The sequence below is a fragment of the Vombatus ursinus genome, unplaced genomic scaffold (assembly GCF_900497805.2).
Source record: "Vombatus ursinus unplaced genomic scaffold, bare-nosed wombat genome assembly UNPS02014172.1, whole genome shotgun sequence".
In the NCBI taxonomy this organism is placed as follows: domain Eukaryota; kingdom Metazoa; phylum Chordata; class Mammalia; order Diprotodontia; family Vombatidae; genus Vombatus; species Vombatus ursinus.
The window spans coordinates 864708-876303 of NW_020953950.1; the positions used below are offsets into that span (position 1 = coordinate 864708).

At 43.6% G+C, this 11596-nt stretch overlaps 1 protein-coding gene across 1 annotated transcript in view; it reads right to left on the minus strand.

Moving 5' to 3' along the window:
* Window positions 1-4061, minus strand: part of FHAD1 (forkhead associated phosphopeptide binding domain 1) — a 174400-nt gene extending 170339 nt beyond the window's left edge. Inside the window, exon 1 of the mRNA XM_027859802.1 lies at window positions 3929-4061. Within this exon, the coding sequence (XP_027715603.1) occupies window positions 3929-4061 (133 nt within the window). The remainder of the gene's footprint in view (window positions 1-3928) is intronic.
* Window positions 4062-11596: the final 7535 nt, after the last annotated feature.

Genomic DNA, 11596 nt, shown 5'->3' on the forward strand with positions numbered 1-11596 from the left:
ATGTGCTGAGCCTGGGTGATGCTTCCAGGCAAAGGTTGCCCCAAGGCCCAAGGCCATTGTCAGTGGGGCCCATGTTGTAGTTGCTGCCCCTCCCCCTCCTTCCTTTTGCCAGGTGGGGGAGGACGAATTCAGAAGTGGGGGGTGGGGGGTGGGGGGTGGGGGTGGGGGGAGGGGAAAATCTCTCTTCTTCTATGAGAGGGGTTAACAGATACCCTCTTGACTCAAGGGAAAGGAGTGACCAGGGTTGTAAGGAGGTGTTTCAAAACTCTTTAATGATCAAACCTTCAGAATCTGCTAAGATATTTTTCGCTGTTCTAACTTTTACTGTAACCCCCATGAAGGAGAGTTCAGGGGTGTAGAGGGAAGGGAGTAAGTAAGCCTCAAGGAACCAAAAAGCAACAGCAGTTTTCTCCAATTCCCTAGCACCCAGAGAACTGACAGAATTGGGTATACACTTCTGGATAGGGCATCCATCCTTGTCCGCTATGCTTAGGAAGGTGTACCCAGGTCCATGGCCTCAAACCGAACCAGGCTGAGTTCGAGACAGCCTCATAACTGTCTACCTCAAAAGCACCTCCAAGCCTTCTCAGGTGCTTGGAAAGTGACCCCAACTGCAGGGCAAGAAAGGGGCAGGGAGGCTTACATGCTTTCCAGTCTTGGCTGGAGAAGAGCTTGGGGTTAGGCAGCTTCCCTGTACAGGCCACCAAAATGTTGACATTTAGGGGTGCTAGGACCCCAAAATCACCACATGTAGGTCTTGTTTGAATGAATTTGACCCAAGTGTTCTTTCAGCCAAAGACAAGGTTTATTAGAACGTGGATCAGGGGGTGGGTGAGATTTTAGGAATCCACCATGTTGACCAGACTCTTAAGGAGTCTAAGTATTTGTGTTGCTAATGTAAGCGGGCCAGATTACAAGAATCTGAGCCTTTGTGAGCCATTGCAAGCAGGCCAGATTTTAAGAATCTGAGCCTCACAACTTTTAAATAAGTGAATCTGGCTGTGATGAAGATAGTAAGTGTGGCATGTGGTGGGGAGGTAGTTGCTGGAAGTAAAATTGGAGAGAATTTTTTTCTATAAGAAAAACCTAGGGAAATGTTTGGAGTATTAAAAACAAACACAAAACAAACAAACCAAATTCTAGTGATTTAGACATCGAAATTGTTCGCCAGAGTGCCCTTGTAACAAAGAATAAAAAAAAAAGGAAGAGAGGAAAAGAGAAATTGAATGCATTGTAGTAAACTCTAGTAAAACATATCAGGCAGCTAGTAGCCTGTAAGCCTCCTGAGGGGAGGACTGTATCACCTCTAGCCTTATATCTCCTTTGCTTAATATACTGTTCTGCACATGATGGCATCAAATAATTGTTTGGGGAAGGAAGTCAAGAAGGAAGGGAGAAAAAATCTGGGTTAACTTTCTTTCCTACTCCCCTTAAGTCTCTGGGATGACTTATTCAAAAGTACATTTTTAATGTTAGAAAGGCAGTGTGGTGTGGTGGAGAAAAATGATAGAAAAACCAATAGAGTCAGAGAATCACAGAGCTGGAAGGGACCTTGGAAGTCATCTTGGCCAACCTTCTCATTTAACTAATGAGGAAACTGAGGCAAAGAGAGATATGACTTACCTGAGGTCAGAATAGTTAACTTTCTCTCCCAGCTGCAGTACTTATTACCTGTGTCACACTGGTTAAATCTCTCAAACTCTCTGGGCCTCGGTTTCCTCAAGTGTAAAATTAGACTTTGGGCAGCTGGGTGGCATAATGGATAGAGCACTGGGCCTGGAGTCAGGAAGACTGGAGTTCAAGTCTGGCCTCAGACATCACTAGCTGTGTGACCCTGGGCAAGTCACTTAACCCTGCTTGCCTCAGTTTCCTCATTTGTCAAATGAGTTGGAGAAGGAAATGGCAAACCACCCCAGTATCTTTGCTGAGAAAACTCCAGATGGGGTCATGAAGAGTCAGACAATGACTAAACATCAACAACAAAAATGAATCTTGATGAATGAAAAATCACTTTGTTAAGTGCCTTAGAAATGTGAAAACTATTAATAGGTTGGAACTGTTTGTATTGAGCCTACCTCAAAACATTGTGAAATATAATACATGAGCCAAATATTGTTTGCCAGTTTTTACCTAAAGACAACAAATGGAAATAGTTTTTACACAAATTATTTTCCAGACCATATGGCCCACCAGCTATTCTAAGCCAAGTGAGGGGATTCATTTTACATTTCCCCAGAAGGGGACGAAAGAGGTGCTATTTAATTTCCAAACAGAGTCAAGCTTGTTTTCAAGAAAGGATGAAAGGAAAGGAAAATACAGTCATTTAACCACAGATTGAGTCTGAAGGTAAACAACCCAGAATCAGAAGCCCTTGAATTCTATCAACTACACAATGCCAACTTTACACCTCGTCTCCCCGGGGGACAGTACCTGGAGCAACGAGGTACTGACTAATAAATGTTTGCTAACGTCAATAAACATTTCAAGCCAGCAAATATTTATTGAACATATACTATACGCAGGGTAAGAGGCAATGGAGGAATGGAGAGAGGGCTAGCTTTGCACTAAGAAGACCTGAGTTCAAATTCTGCTCTTGACACATAATAGCTTAGTGATCAGCACATGTCCTCCTAGTGTCCCCAGGCAATGCTCTAAAATTATAAGTGCCAGAAGAGCTGCTAATCTTTATCACTGGAGCACAGGTTATAAGATTATAGATTCAGAACTGGAAAGTGACCTTGGAGGTCATCTAGGCCATCTCCCTCATTTTACAGATGAGAAAACAGAGGTCCAGGGAGGAGAAATTCCTTGCCCGATTAGCAAGGGGGCAGAGCTTGGATTTTGAACTTGGGTCCTCTGTCTCCAAATCCAGCATTTCTCCCACTGTACAAAGAGTTTTTTTTGTTTAAGTCCAGGATCCCAAATAATCTCCCTCCCCCTCCACCACCATGGTCTTAAACTGGGCACTCTACCAGGTGTTGGGGACATAAAGATGGAAAATGACAACGTGCTTTCCCTCAAGAAGAGTCTAACATCCCAATCTTGATTATCTCCATTTTTATCCTGACTATATTTTGTTTGTACAGAGCTGTTTGCATTTTGTCTCCTCCATTAAAATCTGAGCTCCATGGGGGTAGGGACTGTCTTCTGCTTTTCTTTGTGTCCTCAGTGCTTAGCACATAGTAGGAGCTTAATAAATACTGGATTATTTACTTATTATCTCCTTCATTAGAATGTGAGCTACTTGAGGGAAGGGAAAGTGGTTTAGCCTTTCTTTGTATCCCTAGTGCTTAGCACAGTGCCTGGCACATAGTAGGAACTTAATAAATATGAGTTATTTACTTATTATCTCCTCCATTAGAATGTGAGCTACTTGAGGGAAGGAAAAGTGGTTTAGCCTTTCTTTGTGTCCCTAGTGCTTAGCACAGTGCCTGGCACATAATAGGAACTTAATAAATATGAGTTATTTACTTATTATCTCCTCCATTAGAATGTGATCCTTGAGGGAAGGGAAGGTGGTTTAGCCTTTCTTTGTATCTCCAGAACTTAGCACCGTGCCTGGCACATAGTAGGCGCTTAATAAATGTTTGACTGACTAATAATGAAAGAACGAAAGGAGAGAATGAATGAATGAACAGAATCTGCTGTGAATGGGGTGGGTGGGGAAACATTTGTCCAATTTGGCCAGAGGTGAAGATTCCCGTTGGAGGGTCTCTCTGAGAACACTGACAGAAACCAAACCTGGGAGGGAGGTGGTGCTGGGGGTGAGATGGCTGGGGGTCCTATGTGTGTCCAGCGGGACCCCAACCTAGTTGGGGTGCAGGGGCCCCCAAGGGTTGGACAGGGCCCCTTCCTTGACCATGTGGGGTGTCCGCCGCCTCCCCGCGCCCCTTCCCGCCCTCCTTCCCGGAGTCCGCCCTCTACTTACGTGGTTGGAGGAGGCGCCTCGCCCTCCGCGGAGAGGAGGAGAGGAGCCGGGCTGGGGGGCGCTGCTCAGGTTCAGAGGCAGGTGGCCAGCCCGGAGCCCCGTGAGCCGCTGGACTGTGTACGCCGGTCTCCATGGCAACCAGCCGAGGCTCGGCCAGTCCTGGCGCCCGAAAGAGGGAGGCAAGGAGGGCAGCCGAGTCTGCGGCCCCAGCCAGGAGATTCGCTGAAGTCAGCGTGAGGCCGGGCACGGGCCCCAAGCCCTGTTCCCAGGGCGCCCCTCCAGCGCCTGGGTCAGGGGAGAGGTGTGCTGACACTACCAGCCCCAGCTCCGGGCAGTGGGAAAGGCTCTAGACTTGGGAGTGTGGGCAGTTGGGTTCGAATCCCAACTCGACCATTAATTTATTGGGTGACCTTGGCCAAGTACGTAGCCTCTCTGAGCCTCAAGTGTCGTCATCTGTAAAACGAGGACTAAACTTTGATCCGATGATGCTAGGAAACTGCGGGTGAGGTTTCAGGGTGGGTGGGATGTGATCTCCCTGCCTCTTCAGTAGACGCTGCCTTTTCCGCCTAATGACAGTGGTCCTTCCTCCCGCTCGGCTCTCTCCCGGGGCTGTGGGCATGTCCCTGCCGCATCCCCTGAGCTGTCTCCTCTCCTAGCGCCTGCCTCGGGCTCACTTCAGGGATTTCAGGCCTCTGGGATGTTTTCAAAACAAAACACTTGTTTTACCTAATGTAACCAAGACACAAACACAGGCAGGCAGTCCTGGGGTCAGTGGCTAACGTAATGACAGTCATCTTTCTCTAAAGGCTTTTGATATGCACTTTCCCCACAACAACCCTTTGAGGCTGGCCGCACCAGGATTACAAGCCCTCTTTTACAGATGAGGAAACTGAGGCTCAGGGTTTACTAACCCAGTTTTACAGATCAGGCGATTTCCAGAGGAAATGACTTACTCAGGGACAATTAAATTCAAACATTGTGTTAAGTGCCCACCAGGATCACAGGACTGCAGATTTAGAACTAGAAGCTATCTTAGAGATCATCTCTAGCCAGATCCCCTTCATTTACAGATGAAGAAACTGAGGCCCACAAAGGTGAAATGACTTGCCCAGGGTCACACAGGCAGTAGAATTGACCCCAGGTCTTCTGATTCCACATCCATCAGTCTTTCCACTTCACCTTTGAGCTAGGAAGGACCTTGGAAATTGTCTTGTCCAATCTCTTCATTTTTACAGAATTGAGGCCTAGGGCAATTAAGTAATTTGACCAAGGTCATACATACAGTAGGAATGGCAGAGGTGGGATTTGAACCCAGGGCCTCTTGCCACTGCACTTTAGTGCACAAAACTTTAGGGGACAAACATAGTCACATTAGCAGGGAATGTTCTCTCTGCCTCTCCAAACTCCCCAGCCCTCTTCAAGGCTTAGCTCAAGCACACCTCCTCCAAGTGACTTTTTCTGATTCCTCTCCCCTTCCCTCTTAGGTTGTTAGTGAATGGTCAGAAATTATTTTGAACTGATTTTTACACGATCTTCTATTTACTTCAATCAATCAATAAACTGGAATTATTAAGACCACCTAGGTGATACAGTATAGAGTACTGGGGTTTGTGGTCAGAAAGACTCATCTTCCAAAGTTCAAATCTGGCCTCAGACATTTACCAGCTGTATGACCCTGGGCAAATCACTTCACTTTACCTGGTTTGCCTCAGTTTCCTCATCTATAAAATGAGCTGGAGAAGGAAGTAGCAATTCCGGTATCTTTGCCCAGAAAACCCCAAATGGGGTCACAGAGAGTCAGGCACGACTGAACAACAAAATTAAGCACCTAGTTGTGAAAATATCACATCCCCCAGCAGAATGTGCACTCTCTGAGAGTAGACACTTTCACCTTTTATATGTATATCCCTCATTTCTAGCAAACAGTAGGCTCTTAGTAAGTGCTCATTTCACTAACTTCCCCACCCCTGATCCCCAGCTGTCTCCTCTTTTTTACTCTCTAATGACATCCTCCGGGTCACGGAGACTCACACCCAGGTACCTAGGAATCTTGGATTTCTCACCATCTCTCACTTCTCCATATCTAATCTCTCTTTCTCTCTCTCTCTCTCTCTCTCTCTCTCTCTCTCTCTCTCTCTCGGCAATTGGGGTTAAGTGACTTGCTCAGGGTCACATAGTAAGTATCTGAGGTCGGATTTGAACTCAGGTCCTCCTGACTTCAGGGCTGGTGCTCTATCCACTGTGCCACCTAGCTGCCCCCCCCCATATCTAATCTCCTGCCAATTCATGCCGTTTCTGCCTTCGTAATATCACCCAAATATGCCGTTTTTCTTCTCTGACCTGCCCCCCCAAAGCCCTCCTTGCCTCTCACCTGGACTATTGCTGTAACCTGAGGGTGGGTCTGCCTACCTCCATTCTCTCCCTATTCTAGTCCATCCTTCATTCAGCTGTCAAATGCATCTTCCTAAAGTGCAGTTCTAACCATGTCACCCTCCTCCCCTACTCACTCAATTTCAGTGGCTCCTTATCACTCCCAGGAGGAAATATAAAATCCTCTGTTTGACATTTAAAGCCTTTCACAACCAGGTCCCTCCTTGCCTTTCTGGGCTTCTTATTCCTTACTTGCCTCCCTGTACTTTGGGGACCCAGGGACACTGGTCTGCTTCCTGTACCTCACAAAAAAAAACACACTCTATCTCCTGACTCTGGGCATTTCCCCTGGTAGTCCCCCATGCTGGAATGCTCCTCTTCCTCATCTCAGTCTCCTGGTTTCTCTGGCTGCCTTCAAGCTGAAGTCCTACCTTCTCCAGGAAGCCTTTCCCTAGCCCTCTTCATGCTAGTGCCTTCTCTCTATGGATTCTCTCCAATTTATCCTGTATACATTTCATTGGATGGAGTTGTTTTAAAATCCCAAGCTCCTGGAGAGCAGATATTGTTTTTTGCCTTTGTCTGTGTATCCCCAGAAATGATGCTTGTTGAATGATTGGCTGATTTCACAGCCAAGATGTCAGCCCAGGTCTTCCTGACTCCAGATCTGATACTCTTTCCATTATCCTAGGTTGTTTCTCCATGAGAAACCTCAATTCTGATTCAGAGACTTTCAGGATGTCATCAATTTTCTGGAGATGTGTCATGAAATGGGATAGGGAGCACAGAGGAGCCCAACAGAATGAACCCTGGCTTTGGATTCAAATCCTGGCTCTTCAATTTCTTACTTGAGTGACTTGGGGCAAATCACTTAAAAAAATCACTCTTGGCCTCAGTTTCCCCACTTGCAAAGTAAGGGAGTTGGGCTAGATGGCCTGTGAGGTCCCTTCCAGCTCTAAATCTGATGAAATTCTCAAAAGAACTTTGGTTCTTCTTTGCTTCTTCCAAGATATGTGATGTCATCACTGTGGATAGTCCACTCACTGCTGCAGAGCAAACCTTGGGCCAATAACTGAAACCTTTCCATCTGGGTAGGATCAGCCAGAACTTCTGTCTTCCAGTACAGCCTTTGAAAGCTCAGGGTCATGACCTTATCATAAAGATGCTCAAGGGTGATGGGAGTATAGCTATATGACTGGAAAGAGCCTCACAGGCCATTTAATTTAGAGAGATAGTGTGTGTGGCATACTGGACAGCAGGCTAGACTTCTAATCAGGACGACCTGAGTTCAAATCCCACCTCTGATACTTATTGGCTGTGTGACTCTGGGCAAGTCATTAAACCTCTCTGGGTCTCAGTTTCCTAATCTATAAAATAAAGGGATTGGCCAGATGATGTATAAGTTCCCTTCTAGATCTAATTCTATGATCTTATCCCAATTCCTTAATTTTATGGATGAGAAAACTGAGGCCTAGAGAGTAGGACCCTTTCCCAAGGTCACAAAGGTCACAAATGCCAGAGGAAAGATTGGAAATACCAGTTCAACAAAACTAACCAACACAGTAATAGAATGGGACAGTATATGTATGTTCTGCACCTGTAGCCTGTTATGTCTTCAAAGAACAGAGGGAGGTATATTTTCTTCTTTCTTTTCCTGGGGCAAATTTGGTCTTTGTTCTTCCTTTTTGAAAAATCATTGATATCTTTCATTTTTATATCACCTTCAATTTCCAATATCTCTCTTTCCCTCTCCTTCCCAGAGAGTCATCACTTACAACAAAGAACAAAAAAAAGTGGGAAAAAAAGCCAGTTGTGTAATTAGCCATCACATCAACGACATTATGTGCAGTGTTTGACACCAACAGGAACAGAGTTGGAGTGGATTTGGAATCCACATTTTTCCAAAAGACCCACAAATAGTACACAACTAATGACTGAATTGAGTCTTCTGTGTCTGCCCAGTACAAAGCCCACATTCAGCCCCTAATTGAATAAATATGCAAGTATTCAGATTTCTGTAGATATTGCCATTTTGCAAATACAGTAATGAATTAAAAGCTTTGCATTGCATTCCAGCCACATATAAAGGGTTGATTCAGGCCACAGGCCTCATACTTGATGCTAGTTTGACTCTTCTGTGCATTACTGACTACAAAGAAAAACTTTTAATTCTAGTAGCTTAGTTACAACAGGATGTGCATACTCAGTCTTTAATCCTCAGTGGTCAGAGTAGTTTCAATGGGCCTAAAACAGAAAGGGATATTTCATTTAATTTATACAATAAAGGTCATCATGACCTTTTCCTAAAAGAGCATAACACCACATCAACTGTAGGTAAGCAGCTAAAGCTGGAAGTAATGGATGCTATAGTTGTTGAGGCATAAGTTCACTGAGCAGAGGAATAACTAGAGAGCAGAGAATCACATCAACTAGTTTGGTGGAGATGAAATGACCAGCGAAGGATTAGTCAAGTACAGCATGTATCAACTTGGCTGAACGGTGAAAACATCTGTCAATACAGATGTTATGATCATGAAGGAACTTTTATAAAAGTTACTGAGACAGAAAGGGGATGTCAAAATTTACACTTCTAGAGTTGTGAATTACCCTGAACAAATGGGTTTTCTGCACATGTGCACTTCTTGGCCATGGTTTCTGTTTGTCCCCTCTCTCCCTAAGACACTGATGATATTGGTGGGAATTTGTGACCCAGGCTTATTTGTGGACTGTGATGTATTTATTATTTCTGCCTTTGCTCTATATGAGTGTTGGTGATATAGTTATTGCTTTTACCTTATTGCTAAATAAATGGTCTAATAAGGGCATCAAGATGGTACAGTAAATAAAAGCACCATTCCTGGAATCAAGAGGACCTGAGTTCAAATCTGGCTTCAGACACTTACTAGTTGTGTGACTCTAGACAAGTCACTTAACCCCAATTGCCTTAAAAAAAAAACCAAAACCCAATATATTATCATTGTGAGTGGCTAGTTTGGGGTAAATGGAAGCATTCTAGTGGGGGCTCCAGAGTTATAGTGATTAGTAGGAGGAGTATATTTTCCCACAAGATTGCCCCCAGAACCCTAAGAAAGTTTAAATGTAGTTTCTTTAGGAATTCAGACCTGTCAATATGAGAGCAACTTGGGGTCAGTGGGACAACCCAGAGATTAAATGGTGGGGAGAGGGGTGTCTACCTTGAGACATTCCACTCAGGACTTAAATAGATATGTATATACACATATATGTTTATATATACATACAAACACATATACATAGATGTATATATACATATATGTGTATATATGTATATATACATATATACATGTACACATACACATACATATATATGCACACATTATGTATTCTCTGGGTTTGTTTGTGTATATATTTTCATGTGGGGAAATCTGGTAAGGGAAGGGAACATGGCTGAAAGGATTTAGGTGAAGGTCAATGGAGACAGAAATAAATGGGTTTAGGAAACATCACACACGTGGTTTAGAGGCATGATACATAAAAGTGATGGGAAATTTTAATGATGTGGGTGTCTGATAGAGCTCTGCTAAAAGAAGAGACAATAATTTCTTGACTTGCCTTAAAGATAACTTAATCCTTCAAAAGGTAGAAGAACTAGTATGGTGGAAATTTTATTTTGTATCTGTTTTTCATCAATACAATTGAACTGGTTATTGAAATGGAAATGATTAGAACCTTGTGGGGAAATGACTTTCATTCATTTTGTAATTTGTGACCAGTCCATCTAAGCCTGTCTGAGGATTTATGATAGAGGAGAAGAAAGCCAGGAATAGTCTGATGGACATCTTAGATGTGGGAGAGCAGACTTCAGAGAATTCAGAGGAAGGGTAGATGGGATATCATAGACTAAAATTCTACCAGAAACATCAACCTAGCATAAATGAGAAGTCATCAAGAATGAAATTCTGAAGATTCAAAGGGAAATGTTACCAATGTTGATTAAAATGGGAGCCATTTGAAAAGACTGATGTAGGTGCACATGGGACTCACCAATCAAGTAAAATTTTTAAAAGACGTCCAGAAGATGGAAGCAAAGGCTTCCATAGAGAGCATGAACTCCAGAGTATAGCATGGTCTTTTAAGAATGTGTTAGGAGTTTCTGACTGGCTTTGGCATTAGGAAAAACTTCCAACCACCATAGCTACCCAAAGATGGAATGAGTTTCCTTTTGGGATGGCCATGTGAAATTCTCCTTCACTAAAGGTTTTCTGGTAAAGCCTTATGAGGTATGATGCAGACAGGATTCTTGTTCAAGGGCAGGGTGGACCAGATGGCCTCTGGACCTTTTCTAACTCTGGGAATCTGTGCTTATATGATAATAATGATAATGCTTTATGGTTTACAAAGCACTTTCCTTATGCAAGAAAGCAATGTCATAATAATTATAATGATGATGATGATGATGACAATTTCTCATCTGAGTGATTTGGAGCAATCTTTCACATGGCTGTTAATAACTTGCAATTTTTTTGAGAACTGGTTTTTCATCCTTTTTTTTTTTTTACTATTTATCTTTTAGGGAGTTTAGACCTTCATCATTAATTCCCGTTTCTCTAATACTGAAGTATAAAAAAATTTCTCACCAGAGTTCTGTGAGGCAAATTTTCACTCCATCAAGAGCCTATAATTTCATTGGTTTAGGAACGCCAAGGAGAGAAACTACAAGTCACAAATCATGGCCCATATCTAACCTGTTGTCTATTTTAGAGTATTGTCTTTCTCTAGAGGGATGAAATGACTTGGCCCAGGGTCAAAGGCTCCATTTGGACCTACATCTTCCTGACTCCAAGTATAATACCCCGCCCACTGTGCCATCTCAAGGCAGCTGGGACAAGGATTATTGCTCCCATGTTATAGGTGAGAAAATAGAGGCTCAAGAAGGTGAGACCCTACCCAGGATCATATAGTTTATAAATGTGAGATCTGGGGCTCCAATCCAGGTCCTTTTGATTCTAGATTCAATGTTCTGGGCATTCCCCCCACTCTTCTCTTCTCACTACATTGTAGTACTTGCTTCATTCCATCTAAGACAGAGTTCTCTTGTTACAGGAAAACTGTCTTTGTAAGCCAGGTCAGCAGGGAATGCAGCCTCTCCCCAACATATACATTTCTCCTTTTCCTTCACACAATCTATCCTGAAATTTATCCAGGGCTCAGCATTCTCTTGCCTAGGGCCTCAGCCCAACCAAGATGTAAAGCATCTCCACTCCCTCCACCTCCATGGTTCTGGAAAAGAAAACAGGCAAGAAATAGCAAGATTCTAAGCTG